General features: G+C 38.9%; 1 protein-coding gene across 1 annotated transcript in view; it reads right to left on the bottom strand.

The window, feature by feature from the left end:
• SLC25A26 (solute carrier family 25 member 26) overlaps positions 1-16,330 on the bottom strand; it is a 143,457-nt gene that overhangs the window by 7,324 nt on the left and 119,803 nt on the right. The window contains exon 7 of the mRNA XM_082849210.1: positions 3,928-3,997. Within this exon, the coding sequence (XP_082705336.1) occupies positions 3,928-3,997 (70 nt within the window). The remainder of the gene's footprint in view (positions 1-3,927; positions 3,998-16,330) is intronic.

The following is a 16,330-nucleotide window of genomic DNA, read 5'->3' on the forward strand; positions in this document are numbered from 1 at the left end:
ACTGACCTGAACCAACTAAAAATTGACAAGGACGTCATCTGTCCCCTGTCTGACCACTCAGGCTCTCACACGTCACCTGTGTTGAAAAGTATTTGTTTTCTACAAATTTTTGTTTTCTACAAATTTGTCTGACCACTCAGGCTCTCACACGTCACCTGTGTTGAAAAGTATTTGTTTTCTACAAATTTTTGTTTTCTACAAATTTGTTTTCTACAAATTTGTTGTTTTCTACAAATTTGTTTGGATACTGTAAATCGAACTTATTTGGGCCATTAGCAAAAGTTCACCATTCCTCTACTGTAGATGCCTGCCAATATTCTCCCAGTGATTTCTGTTTCATGAAAGTAATAAGAAGAAAAGTTAGACAAAAATGCATATGCTAAAATAGGTCCTACTTTTATTACCACGATGGAAACTTTATTTTATGCAAGTTATTAATAAGACAATTTAAATGTCTTCAAATATCAAAGACTGCTTTAATTCACAGACCTCACAATGTTTTTTATGAGGCTGTAAGAAGGACTTGTGAAGATCACGTAATAGAATAACTGGTCATGATGGGGAGGGGAGCTGTATTTTCAGTTACAATGTAGTTATTTTCTGCATTTTACTTAAGGGAAATGTAAACCGCTGGTAATAAATACAAGGAACATGCTAACATTAGACAGGAAATAATTATTTGGTACAGCGACTGCAGGCTACTTTAGTGCTCAAATCACATGTGAAACAATTTTCTATGGGTTCCACTAGAGTTGGGTTTTTACTGAATGTTAGGCTAACTGCTTTCAAGAACCAGATTCAGGGGAAACTAGACTTTTACAGCGAAACTACATCTCACGTGTCCTCAGGGAAGAAATGCAGGTTCTTCGCCTTCTCCAGACAAAGGGGCCGCCTTCCTACGAGAGTTATGGAGCTGTCACCTCCAACAGCAGCTGTGAATGTGGTGGGAGCAGTAGTGGGCGGCACTGCCACGCACTGTCCGCCCAGGGGCTCCCCTCCCCAGATGAGCCGGGAGCAGGAAAAGCAGCTCCACCGACGAGCTCCAAACAAGCGTCCAGACTTGGACTGCTTCAACAACAGCAACGGCAAAAAACGTGTTTTCCTTTGTGTTTTAAAGACTGCATCAAGCCCTGTCATTTGTTACCCAAACAATCCTCAACCCTATTCTAGAGTTTCAAGCCATGGCGGGAGAGATCTCTCTCTCTCCTTCTCTCTTAGAGAATGTAAGTTAAGTGTTCATTACAGGAAACTAATCAAAGGACCTTAGAACAGCAGATATTCCTATAGTAGCAGATATCCCTATAGTAGCAGATGTCATAATTATTAAGACTGAATGATGGTTTTATGTTTGGAAGTTAACTTGAAGTAGGGAAGTTGGCAAAGTCCGTTTCCCCACCCCCAATCTAACCCCTGACCAGAAGCCAAGGGAATTTCTGAGCATGACGAGCCATCAACACCTCCAATCTCAAGGGACATTTTTGGATATTTGTGCCAAGTGGTTTATAAAGCAAGCATGGGCACCGAAGAGTGCCAAGGATGGCCAGAGAGTGGTTCGTCTACAATGATTCAACCAGGTTAAACTTGGAAAAGCACACAGGGATGAGAAATCAGATTTCTGGTTTATAGGGCAAGTTTTATCACTGCCTCTGTGGCCATGTAAGGCAAAAACGTCTGAAAAGTACAGCCGGTAAGCATGTCAGATCTTAGGGGCTGCCCAAGATGACTAGTCATTAGTCATTTCTCTATACTGTGCAGTGCACAATCTTGCAGCAAATTCTTACAGAATGTTGCTCTCTCACAATCTGAAATATTTTCCAATTACGTTTATCTTTCAGAAAGGTTTTAAAAGAGTAACCTTGTTCCTCAGGATCAACATTTGTACCAACTAAAATTTCAAAACAAAAGGGATATAAACACGAAATCTATTTATTTTACTTTATCTTTTGTTCAATACATGTACATGTACTGACAATGGATTTTCTGCAGACCTTGGGCAAATTCCTATCAGAACCTCAGCTAAAAAATAAGATAATTGTCTTGGAGTAGTTTTTAAATCTACACCCTACTAGAGGTGATGATTACGTATAGTAACTTTATTAATGTGTTGTTTTTTTCTATGCAATTAAGAATATGAATTACTGTGATGATGACAGCTTTTCATTTCCTGGGTGCTGGTTGTTTTTATTGAAATAAACTCCGTAAATGCAGTTCTAACGCACATTATCGCACCTATCCCAGCAACAACTCCTTAACAGAGGGAGGGTTGCTTCTGCATTACAGGTAAGGAAACGGGTGCTTAATAAGGCCCCAAAGTCTCGTTCCTTAGTTGGGGATAGAACAGAGGTTTGACAGCCGTTATGATTCAGACAGGTCAGCCAGCACTGGATCCTGAGGCTCTCTGGGTGAATCCCTTCCCTGCCCCGCATCCCAGCTTCCCCACTGTCCCTGGAGGGCAGTGTGGCTTGCTGCACTCCTCATCCTCAGGGGGGCCACCGGAATGGAAAGAGCCTGGCCCACAGGATCCCGCCAAACAGTGGGGGTCTGATACCAAGTTTCTCCCCGGCTCCCACCCCCTGCCTAAACTAAGTACTTAGTGCCTATTACACAGCATTATTCAGAAAAAGGAATTGTAATGAACGCACGTGTCCTTAATAGGAACAATGCATATTTGCAAGCGAATCTTTGAATTAGCTACTTAAGGGAAGGGACCAGAGAATATATATATTTGTTTCAACACTCAGACGTTTTATAGTATGTTAACTTTAAGAACCGGCCTTCCTTATCCAGGATGACTCAATTTCCAGAATGCTCACTTTGTGCCCAGGACCCAGAAGGGAGTCCACAGAAACGCACATTTCTTAGGGACTGGGGAGTAAAGACTCCTGACCACTGGCAAATGAATCAAGACCACGTCCCCATTTAACACAGCTAATGACTATGGATCATGTGGAAACAATTACCCGTCATAAGCAATCTGAGCTGGCTTCATATCTAGAGGCAAGAGTCTTATTTTGGATTATCAATTCTATATGTCAGATGGGTCCAATTATTAATTATAAAATGTATGTTTTCTGTTTTCCTAATCACTACAACTAAAAACCCACCCAATGACCATTAAACAAATTGGAAACGAATTATTTTCTACTAAGGTTGGTATCCTAAGCCCGCATATCTGTCAGTTTACTGGCTTCACATCAAAACCAGCAGTTTACAATTTTCTGGCAAATTTCCGTTTCAATTTATTTCAACCATAATTCTCACTCACCTTTATTTGCAACAAAATGTATTTCTCTTTTAGACTGTTACACCTTTTACTTTTTAAATTCTTTCCAGTTTCTGAGTTCTCACTAAAACCTCACTGGAAAATGCATATGACCAAGTGATGGATAGACATTGCATAGTGTCACTCTGCTCTTTGTTTAATGTCTAGAAAATGCCCAGATGTTTAGATCTCCATATTTTCTACACCGCGCAGTTTAGCCTTCAGTAAGTTGTGGAGCAGCCTCCGCTCTCCTGACACCAGTTAATCTACGGCGCTGTCAAACATGTCACATGGACCGTGAATCATTGCCTTCTGCAAAAATCGCCTAACCCCCCCAAGAAGTGCTCAAGGCAGACAGCTGCACCCACAGCCAGTCTCTTCCCACAGAGGCCTTGCTAAATCATCTTTAAGATAATCCAAGGGCCTGAGTGAAGGCTTTAATAAAAAGAAAAAATTTGTCAAAAACAAATTGGCTGTCTTTCAGGCAGACACCTTTTTAGCAGTTTTTTTTTTTCCTAAGACACTCTCTTTTCTCAAACAACTAGTGGGACTCTCTTCTTCCAAACAATCTGGAATTTCTGAAGAATGTTGTTTTTGCACAGTTAATATTTTCACATTTTTCTCCCCCTCTTTGGTCTTTCCCAGTATAATATAATCCTTTGCACCTGCAAATGCTCCACAGACTGCTGACTGCCAAGAATCCACCACATGATCCTGCCTCCAGGACCAGAGGGCCTGTGTTTAAGGAGAAAGAAAAATACAAGTTATTAAATATTTGAATTTATCGGAACCTCCCGTGGGTTAGCTCTGGGGATGGGAACTTAAGTGAGAAGCTATTTTGGTGGCATTCCTCACTGATGATACAAGTGATTTTCCCAAGGACTTAACTGCATTCTAAAATAAGTCAAAGAAACGAGGGTGACAGTTACGTTAGAGTGCCCAAAGGAAACCATTTGCAGGGAATATGTGTGATAGACACACACATATACACACATTTACATACACATATAAAAATAAAGGTATATCTTTAAGACAAGGTAACATTTTAAATATTTCCCATATAATTCTAAACATATAAATACCATAATTCACAAATTAGGCCAGAGCAGTGTATACCAAATTCCACAGTTCTTTTTCCAATCTTTACCCATGCTGTACATGTTTGAAGGATGCTAATTCTATTACTGAACCACGTAAAGTTCGTCAAAATGCTTTTCGCCCTGTTTTTGTAATACGTTGAGGATTACACAAATAAATACTCGTGCTGAGTTTCAAACAAGGCAAAATGATGGCAGAGACGTGGTGCCTTGCTTGTTGAGAGTTTATGATTTAGTAGAAAATAAAATACAGTCATATCAAATGGTGAAGAGCGCTGAGTCAGGCCCTGGTCTAATCTCTGACCATACATCAAAACCCACAGTCCTCAAAACAACCCCGAGAGTTGGGTCCTGTTATTATCCTTCTTTTACCCAGGCTTTCTAACAGCAGAGCCTGGACTCTTTATTTTTGTTTTTAGCTTTCTTGAGGTATAACTGATATCCAATAAACTACACGTATTTAAAGTACGTGATTTGGTAACTTTTGATAGACATACATGTGAAATCATCACCATAATTAAGACAGTGAACATATCCATCACCCCAAAAAAGTTTCGGGTCCCCTTGTCATCCCCCTTTCCTGCCCTTCCTTACCAACCCCTAAACAATCTGATCGGTCACTCTACATTCGTTTGCCTTTTCTAGAATTTTATATAACTGTAATTATACATTAATTTTTTTAACTCGAATTCTTTCCTTCAGAATTTCTGTATGATTCATTCATGTTAGTGTGGATATCAATAGTTCACCCCTTTTTAATTGCTAAGTAATATTCCATTGTATCATTATTTGTTTATATACTTGCCTATTGACAGACATTTGGGATTTTTCCAGTTTTTGGCTATTACAAATAAAGCTGCTATGAACATTTATATTCATGTTTTCGTATGGACACAGACCTTCATTTCTCTTGGGAAAATACCTAGAAGTGAAATAGCTGGACCACATGGCAGGTATATGGATGTATACTTTTTAAGAAACTACCATGTATAACTGATTCACTTTGTTATAAAGCAGAAACTAACACACCATTGTAAAGCAATTATACCCCAATAAAGATGTTAAAAAAAAAAAGAAACTACCAAATTGTTTTAGAAAGTGGTCGTATTTTACATTTAGACCAGTTCCAGTTTCTTTACATCCTTTCCCACACCTGGTATTGTATTTTAAAAATTTAACCATTTTAATTGGTATGCAGTAGCGTTTCATTGTGGTTTTAATATGTATTTCCCTAATGACTAATGATGCTGAGCTCCTTTTCATGTACTTTTTTACCATCCAGAATATATTTTCTTTAGTGAAGTGTCTGTTCAAAAGTTTTGCACGTTTTCATCGGGTTGTCTGTTTTTGTAATTATTGAGTTTTACAGTTCTTTATATAGTCCAGCTATAGGTCACCTGCAATTCTTTTCTCCTAGTCTGTGGCTTGTCTCTTCATACTCTTAACAGTGTCCATCCAAGAACAGAATATTTAACTTTGATGTGCAAATTATCCTTTTACAGATCTTGCATTTGGTGACTTATCTAAGAAATCTTTACCTAACTCAGACCACAAAAATTTTTCATCTATGTTTTCTTCTAGAAATTTTGTCTTTAGGTTTGATATTTAGATCTTCCATTTTAAGTTGATTTTTATGTATGCTAAGAGGTTTGAAGTTCTTTTGTTTTGTTTTGTTTTTAAACATGGGTATGTAGTTGTTCCAGCAATTGGAAAGGACTAGCCTTTTTGCAATGAACTGCCTTCTCACTGTTGTCAATAATCAATTGTCCATATATGTGTGGATTTATTTCTGGACTCTATTTTGCTCTAATCTACACATCTATCTTGATACCAATTCAATACTTTTTTGACTACTACACCTCTATAATAAATCTTGCGTTCAAGTAGTGTTAATTCTCCAACTTTCTTCTTTGTCAAAGTCCTTCAGACTAGTCTAGAGTCTTCGCACTTCTGTAAGAATTTTAGAATCAGCTTATCAATTCCTGCAAAACTGCCTGCTGAGATTTTTTTAATTAATTAATTTTTATTTATTTTTCACTGCGTTGGGTCTTTGTTGCTGTGCACAGGCTTCCTCTAGTCGCAGGGTGAGTGGGGGCTACTCTTCATCACTATGCATGGGCTTCTCACTGTGGTGGCTTCTCTTGTCGCGGAGCACAGGCTCTATACGTGCAGGGTCACTAGTTATGGCTCGTGGGCTCTAGAGCTCAGGTTCAGTAGGTGTGGCTCACGGTCTTAGCTGCTCCGCGGCATGTGGGATCTTCCTAGACCAGGGCTCAAACCCATGTCCCCTGCATTGGCAGATGGATTCTTAACCACTGCACCACCAGGGAAGTCCGGCCTGCTGAGATTCTGATTTGAATTGCAATGAATCTATTAATCACTTTGGAGAGAACGGAGATGCTAACAGTATTGAGTTTTCTGACCCATAAACATGGTGCATCTCTCCATTTACTTGGGGCTCCATTATTTTCATTCATTCATTTATGGCTGTGTTGGGTCTTTGTTGCTGTGCGTGGGCTTTCTCTAGCTGTGGTGAGTGGGGGCTACTCTTCGTTGCGGTGAGCGGGCTTCTCACTGTCATGGCTTCTCTTGTTGTGGAGCATGGGCTTTAGGCGCGCAGGCTTCAGTACTTGTGGCACATGGGCTCAGTACTTGTGGCTTGTGGGCTCTAGAGCTCAGGCTCAGTAGTTGTGATACAAGGGCTTAGTTGCTCCGCAGCATGTTGGATCTTCCCGGGCCAGGGCGCAAACCTTTGCTCCTTGCACTGGCAGGCAGATTCTTAACCACTGGACCACCAGGGAAGCCCTGGGGCTCCATTATTCTCTCTCAACGATGTTTTGCAGTTTTCAGTATACAGGTCTTGCCCTTGTATTGTCAATTCTATCCCTAAGTATTTCATACGTTTTGGTGCTACTGTAAATGGTATTGCTTTTTTTTTCCTCTAAATTTCAGTTTCTGATTGCTTAATATGTAGAAATACAATTGACTTTTGCATACTGATCTTGTATTCTGCAGCCTTGCTAAATTTATCAGCTCTAGTAGCTTCTATGGAGCTTCCATCAAATTTTCTACATCAGTGATCATCTGTCTGTGAATAAACAGTTTTACTTCTTCCTTTCCAATTTGGATTATTACCTTTTATTTATTTTTCTTGCCTTACTGCACTGGATAGGATGTCTAGCATAATGGCAGGTACTGCAATAAGGATGAAGAATATTAGAAATAAGACCTCTTGAATATATTCATTACAATGGTTAGAATAGTATAATGACCTGCTGATGGTGGCATGACATTTTTATGGATGATCAAATATACCACAACTGAAAGAAGAACAGCAAACCTAGTACTAATTTTCTACTCTCAATACTTCCCCACTGAAAATACACCTGGAAGGTTGAGTAAGTTGCTACAGAAATGGAGAAGATGCCATATAAACAAACCAAGGCATGTAGGGCCCTGTTTGTCAACTTTTCTTAAGTCAGTCACCTAACTATGGAAACTACCTAACAAGTTAGAGATATAATAATGTACGGTGTCTGAGGGCTCCAACATTTCCTTCCACCTAACTAATGAGAACAGTTACTTGGAAAGTGTATTTATTAAAATCACTGGACTAAGAGTGCAGCTATCAAAAAGATTTTTGTAACCTTACTTGTGGAAGTAGATGAGCTAAAAAAAAGTTTTAGCACAAACAGCTTTCTAAAGATAATCTTGGCATTAAGCAGAGTATTTGGTATTTTTTCAGTAAATGCTCTAATGCTTGCAAGTATATCTGTGTAGAAAACATTTTTTTCTCCAGAGCTCTTATTAGCACTCAAGACAGCATAAGAAGCAAATTAGTAGAACAGCAACTTTTTACTTTAAAGATGGCAAAATGTGTATTTTATCAGGCTAATGCCAAATTTAACACCATTATTTACTTTGCTGACTTTTTAGAAAAAGGATACAAAACATAAAATAGTCATTCTGGTAATGACGTCATCTTCAGTTTCTACTGGTAGCTTCAAGGGTTCCAGAGAGCCAAAGTTTACTCCAAACAAACTTAAAATACTACAAATAATGCTGAGTTTATAAGCAGTAATAAAGAACAAATAATAAGATGTGCACTACATGTCATACAGGAGAAAAAATCAAAGATACTATGTAACTCATAAATTCAACATTTACTCAATACCTACTAGGATTCAGGCAGTATAAGGTCAAGGGAAAAAAGATAGCAGTCCCCAGGTCTAATATGGGATGGGAGTAGAGTGAAGGCAGAAGAGGGTTATAACAGAAAGTGACAAAGAAGGCTTCACAGAGGTGCCTGTTGTAATCTAGGAAGGAAAAAAACTGGTTGCCAGGGGAAGTAAAACACTGGATCAAAACAGACTCTAATGGCTGAAGACACAATTTAAAAATAGAATCTCCAAAGATAAGCATATCACCTGGCCAGAACAATTTTACCTAAAAACATATGAGGAAATCATTTTGTATTAGAAAAGGATACTAATAAATATCTTAAACAAAAATCTCTATAACCAAAAGATTTAGATTCAAGTGAGAAACTCCCATGGCAAACACAGCATAAGAGAAGTAACGACTATAACAGCAACCACAATAAACACACAGAACTTACTATGCTCCAGGTACCCAACACTTTACATACATTAACTCATGAAATCCTAACCACAATCTTCTAAGGTATGTGCTATCTTATCCTCATTTTACAAACAAGAAAGTTGAGGCTCAGAGAAGTTAAGTAACTTACCAAAGTTTAAACAGGTAGGTACAGAGTATATACATCCTCGAACTTGGATCTATAGGTTACAGGTATTTTGACAGCAGAGAGAAGGTATTTATAAGACACTTCACTTCCAAATACAGGTAACTTTTACTAGAATGATATTAGATTATCCAAGTGAATGAACAAACTCCATCAATGTCCAAAGCAACTTGCTTTAAATAATATGGGTTTGTAATTTTCTTTAATAATGAATTGTCTGAATATAGAACTTCGGAAAAAGAATACTGAGACCAAGCTAAAAAGATGAGTGTTGTTTACAAATAATTCATTTTGGGGCAACTTTAAATTCATTAAGCAACAAGGATAATGATAAGAAAACTGGCTGGTAAAAAGTACTGTACATGAATTATGAAAATATTTTGAAATTACATATTTGTTCACATATATGGAGGAACTGGAGGATTGTGATCAACAAAAAACTGGCTGGAAAGACAGGAAAAAATTAAGGAAACGCTCCCATTTACCACTGCAACAAAAAGAATAAAATACCTAGGAATAAACCTACCTAAGGAGACAAAAGACCTGTATGCAGAAAACTATAAGAAACTGATGAAAGACATTAAAGACGATACACATAAAGAGATATACCATGTTCCTGGACTGGAAGAATCAACATTGAAAATGACTATACTACCCAAAGCAATCTACAGATTCAATGCAATCCCTGTCAAACTACCAATGGCATTTTTCACAGAACTAGAACAAAAAATTGCACAATTTGTATGGAAACACAAAAGACCCCAAACAGACAAAACAATCTTGAGAAAGAAAAACGGAGCTGGAGAAATCAGGCTCCCTGACTTCAGACTATACTACAAAGCTACAGTAATCAAGACAGTATGGTACTGGCACAAAAACAGAAATATAGATCAATGGAACAGGACAGAAAGCCCAGAGAGAAACCCACGCACATATCTTTGATAAAGGAGGCAAGAATATACAATGGAGAAAAGACTGCCTCTTCAATAAGTGGTGCTGGGAAAACTGGACACCTACATGTAAAAGAATGAACTTAGAACACTCCTTAACACCATACACAAAAATAAACTCCAAATGGATTAAAGGCCTAAATGTAAGGCCAGACACTACAAAACTCTTAGAGGAAAACACAGGCAGAACACTCTATGACATAAATCACAGCAAGATCCTTTTTGACCCACCTCCTAGAGAAATGGAAATAAAAACAAAAATAAACAAATGGGACCTAATGAAACTTAAAAGCTTTTGCACAGCAAAGGAAACCATAAACAAGACGAAAAGACAACCCTCAGGATGGGAGAAAATATTTGCAAACGAAGCAACTGACAAAGGATTAGTCTCCAAAACTTACAAGCAGCTCATGCAGCTCAATATCAAAAAACAAACAACCCAATGCAAAACTGGGCAGAAGACCTAAATACACATTTCTCCAAAGAAGATATACAGATTGCCAACAAACACGTGAAAGGATGCTCAACATCACTTATCATTAGAGAAATGCAAATCAAAACTACAATGAGGTATCACCTCACACCAGTCAGAATGGCCATCATCAAAAAATCTAGAAACAATAAATGCTGGAGAGGGTGTGGAGAAAAGGGAACCCTCTTGCACTGCTGGTGGGAATGTAAATTGATACAGCCACTATGGAGAACAGTATGGAGGTTCCTTGAAAAACTAAAAATAGAACTACCATACGACCCAGCAATCCCACTACTAGGCATATACCCTGAGAAAACCATAAATCAAAAAGAGTCATGTACCACAAAGTTCACTGCAGCTCTATTTACAATAGGCAGGACATGGAAGCAACCTAAGTGTCCATCAACAGATGAATGGATAAAGAAGATGTGGCACATATATACAATGGAATATTACTCAGCCATAAAAAGAAATGAAATTGAGTTATTTGTAGTGAGGTGGATGGACCTAGAGTCTGTCATACAGAGTGAAGTAAGTCAGAAAGAGAAAAACAAATACTGTATCCTAACACATATATATGGAATCTAAGGAAAAAAAAATGGTCATGAAGAACCTAGGGGCAAGATGGGAATAAAGACACAGAGGTAGAGAATGTACTTGAGGACATGGGGAGGGGGAAGGGTAAGCTGGGATGAAGTGAGAGAGTGGCATGGACATATATACACTACCAAATGTAAAATAGATAGCTAGTGGGAAGCAGCCGCATAGAACAGGGAGATCAGTTCGGTGGTTTGTGGCCACCTAGAAGGGTGGGATAGGGAGGGTGGGCGGGAGATGCAAGAGGGAAGAGATATGGGAACATATGTATATGTATAACTGATTCACTATGTTATAAAGCAGAAACTAACACACCATTGTAAAGCAATTATACTCCAATAAAGATGTTAAAACAAAAAACAGACAGGAAAGATTACTCATAGGAAGTGTAATATTATTGTTTATTAGCTTTAAATAATTTAAGAGATTAGAAAATGGAATAAAAATGTAGTTTAGACAACAGTATGAATGACTGCTATTGACAGTATTACTTACCACTTGCTGAGCACCTAGCATGTCCCAGAAACTATGCAAAAGATTTCACATTTCTCATTTAATTTTGAAAGGTGTGTATTATTATCCAGACACACAGGTGTAGGGTGGTACTAAGAGTTGTCAAGTAACTTGCCTGAGGTCACACAGATCGAAAGTGGGGGAACTGAAGCTGATTTTTATGGTCCCCTCAAAGCCATGTGCCTTGTAGACAGAATAGTATATAAGCAACATTTATAAGCTTCCTCGATACACAGCTCAAATTTTATGGAAGCTACAATATGCAAGTTATTAAAGAAAATATTTTGATGTCAATAAATGTATATAAATCATGTGGGTTTGGAATGGAGGATTTTTTTCAAGGCCCTGTCTCAACACCCAAAATTTTTAAATTGCCATAACTTCTCAACCTAAATAAGTATTTCCATTGCCACAGAGGTCTAATGATCATTCCTGTAAAAGCAAGTAAATGACTGCAGGGGGAGGGCAGAAAGGAGGCCCAAACATGAAGAACCACAGTGTTGGGTCTCAACCGATGTGACAGAGCTTTTAAGACTAAAAAAAGCAGGCGGCCATACTTTACTTGGTGTTTGCTTACTTATCACTATTCCAAGTCCTGTTTCCATTTTCTTTTCAAATAAAAAACGAAATTTTCAGATGCATCCATGCACATTTGCTTATATCTCATGTAAATGAGACATTTCAAGTAACGAAAATGGCAGTCAGAAATGTTCTTAGTTTCACTTTTGCGGTTTTTCTTGAGGAAAGTTTCCTTAACATAGGATGACTGAAACGATTTCTAGTAGCTTATTGAGAAAATTTCATTTTGAAATCATTTTAGACTTACAGAAAATGTGCAAAAATAGTAGAGGTCCCATACACCCTTTACCCAGCCTCCTCTACTGTTGACATTTTACATAACCCAAGTATAATGATGAAAACAGGAAATGAAAATAGGTACAATACTCCTAAGATACAGACCTTAATTGAATTTCACCATTCACACTGTTTAAAGGTGTGTGAATTTTAAACATCAGGCCTGATTTATTTTTCAACTAATGATATTTCTATTATCCAGTAGGATATTATGAGGAATCCTGAATACTTAGTGGTGGCGCTACAAAAACAATCAGATTGTTCTAATTTCCCAAGTGATTCTTCACTCAGAGCTCAAGGGCCATCAGAGGAAGAAGGCATGAAGTACTTTCGAGGCTCCTCCACACACACCCCCACCAGGGTTACAGCTATTAGCACCAGTATTCATTCAGAGGACAGAGAGCAAACACCAGGCCCGATACTAGGAAACGGCTAGGAGTCCAAGCCTGAGCCAAGTGCCTTTCAAGTACAGCATGAAGAGAAGGCTTTGTTACTTTAAAAGACCCACCCAAATGTGCACGGTTGTCTTATGAACGAACAACAAATTGAAAATAAGCGTTTTGGCTTCACTGCAGGGAAACTTAACTTTGGGACTTCTTCAGTTGTTGTACTCAGAAGTAGTTAGGTGGCTTCCAATTGTGTAAGATTACAACACTTTACCCCATGAGTTTTATGGTACCTTAGTAGGTATCTGTGCTGAATCGTCTCCTCAGTTCCACATGACTGACATCATAATAAATGATGATAATTCATTTAACACAACAGAAAAGACAATCCTCTGTGCAGGTCTCACTTCTGTCTGTCTAGTACCAGAATTTCAGAACACATTAAAGACAGCAGATGATTAATTTCACTCAACTGCCCTCCATACTGTAGGTGATCAAGCTATTGTATAGCTTTGGCACAACCACTTTAAAACATAGTTAGGGCTTCCCTGGTGGTGCAGTGGTTGAGAGTCCGCCTGCCGATGCAGGGGACACGGGTTCATGCCCCGGTCTGGGAAGATCCCACATGCCGCGGCTGGGCCCGTGGGCCATGGCCACTGAGCCTGTGCGTCCGGAGCCTGTGCTCTGCAATGGGAGAGGCCACAACAGTGAGAGGCCCGCGTACCGCAAAAAAAAAAACATAGTTAAAGCAACAGCTGCCTATAATTTTATTATTCAATTAACAATTCACAACTGAATAATAAAATTATATTTATAATTTACATTAATGAATTCTCTGTGAAGTACTTATATACAAACATGACTTGAAAAAAGAGATCTCCAGGGCTTCCCTGGTGGCGCAGTGGTTGAGAGTCCGCCTGCCGATGCAGGGGACACGGGTTCGTGCCCCGGTCCGGGAAGATCCCACACGCCGCGGAGCAACTGGGCCTGTGAGCCATGGCCGCTGGGCCTGCGCGTCCGGAGCCTGTGCTCCGCAATGGGAGGGGCCGCAACAGTGAGAGGCCCGCGTACCACAAAAAAAAAAAAGAGATTTGCAGGACTTCCCTGGTGGCGCAGTGGTTAAGAATCCACCTGCCAATGCACGAGACACGGGTCCGAGCCCTGGTCCGGGAAGATCCCACACTACTGAAGCCTGCGTGCTTAGAGCCCGTGCTCCTCAACAAGAGAAGCCACTGCAATGAGAAGCCCACACACCGCAACAATGAGTAGCCCCCGCTCACCACAACTAGAGAAAGCCCGCAGGCAGCAATGAAGACCCAACACAGGCAAAAGTTTTAAAAAATAAAAAAATAAATTTTTATAAATAAATAAATAAATATGGGATTTCCAAAGCAAAGTTTTAAAATGAAAAGAATAATGAATACAATTGGGAACCACAAGTAAGCTTTCACTTCTGCCCTACCATGGCTGGAGCAATATACGCAAGTGGTTAAAGGGCTAAAATGGATTCCTCTTAAACCGATAGTAAGAGTTCGTAAGAAATTTTTTAATGAATGAGTGTGCTGGTAAATATTGGGTTGGCCAAAAACTTCTTTTGGGTTTTTCCTTAAGATGGTACAGAAAAACCCAAATGAACTTTTTGGCCAACCCAATATAAGAAATTTCATTTATTCTTGAGCAAACGTAAGATGGGCTCAAATGCTGAATTTGCTTAGTAATATTTAGGTTTTACAATTACAAGGTAATATTTTTGGATATGTGTGCCTAGGTTTTATTTGGGAGGTATTTATTCTGATTGGAGGGATGTCTGAGCTTCCTGGATCTGTGGTTTGATGTCTTTTATTAGTTTGGGTAGGGGCAAAAGGTATCTAAACTGAGTAACAGTTATTATTATAACTGATGCTCGTGATACAAATTTTAAGTCAACAAGAAAAGGTGTGATTACTTTTAATACTTCTGCCTGGAAAGACACACTTGGTTTGCTATGTTTAAGTATGTAACAATCTTTTAAAAAGATTTTTATAAAAATGGTTCAAATGGAAGAACTGGGGGACTTACACTAACAAGCTCCATTTATCCAGAAACAGGTACACTGACAAGCCACTATCCTCAAAAGTACCAAAAAATATGTATAGTAAGGACTCACTTCTTTTCATTAACCTGCAAAAACTCGCTCATCTGACCCCTTATTCAACAGGATAGGGACTTCATTACCTTCACCTCTGGAGTCTCACAGGGCCTTGCACAATTCCTTATACATAGAAGGCAGGCAAATATTTGGAACCGATATGAATACCTGTAATGTAAGTAGTGTTGGATAATTTTACCCTTGCGTAGAGAAGGAGGAAAACATCAACTGGCCAGACATCATAATCCCAAATTGTCCTTTGTGGCTCAGGAAAGAACCGTATAAACCAGGAACAGCTAACAGGTTCCAGCTCAAGGATGAACATTAACTGGACAAGGCCTTCTAGTGAGCTGGGCGGAGACAGTTACAAGGCTTGGTTGAGGTTCAGCTGGAAGGAGGGCCAGGATCACCCAGGGATGACAGAGTGAAACCAGAGCAGCACTAACAGTATCCTATCCCATATTTACACCAGACATACTAAACTGACACCAAAAACACTCAAGAATACCCAGGAAGCAGGTCTGAAGGACAAACAGAAACAAAGCTAACTCCTTTTCTCCCCATTTTTTAAAGGAGATTACGTGTGAATCTGTACATGGCTTCCTGGAAATCAAATACTAGCACAGTTTTATATCTCCAAAGGAACTGGGCATCATTATAGGCATTTTTTAAAAGTGCACAAATGGGACTTAATGAAACTTCAAAGCTTTTGCACAGCAAAGGAAACCATAAACACCACCAAAAGACAACCCTCAGAATGGGAGAAAATATTTGCAAATGAAGCAACTGACAAAGGATTAATCTCCAAAATTTACAAGCAGCTCATGCAGCTCAATAACAAAAAAACAAACAACCCAATCCAAAAATGGGCAGAAGACCTAAATAGACATTTCTCCAAAGAAAATATACAGACTGCCAACAAACACATGAAAGAATGCTCAACATCATTAATCGTTAGAGAAATGCCAATCAAAACTACAATGAGATATCATCTCACACCAGTCAGAATGGCCATCATCAAAAAATCTAGAAACAATAAATGCTGGAGAGGGTGTGGAGAAAAGGGAACCCTCTTGCACTGTTGGTGAGAATGTAAATTGTTACAGCCACTATGGAGAACAGTATGGAGGTTCCTTAAAAAACTAAAAATAGAACTACCATACGACCCAGAAATCCCACTACTGGGCATATACACTGAGAAAACCAGAATTCAAAACGAGTCATGTACCAAAATGTTCATTGCTGCTCTATTTACAATAGCCAGGACATGGAAGCAACCTAAGTGTCCATCAACAGATGAATGGA

Source organism: Leucopleurus acutus (assembly GCF_964270905.1).
Source record: "Leucopleurus acutus genome assembly, chromosome: 10".
Taxonomy (NCBI): Eukaryota; Metazoa; Chordata; class Mammalia; order Artiodactyla; family Delphinidae; genus Leucopleurus; species Leucopleurus acutus.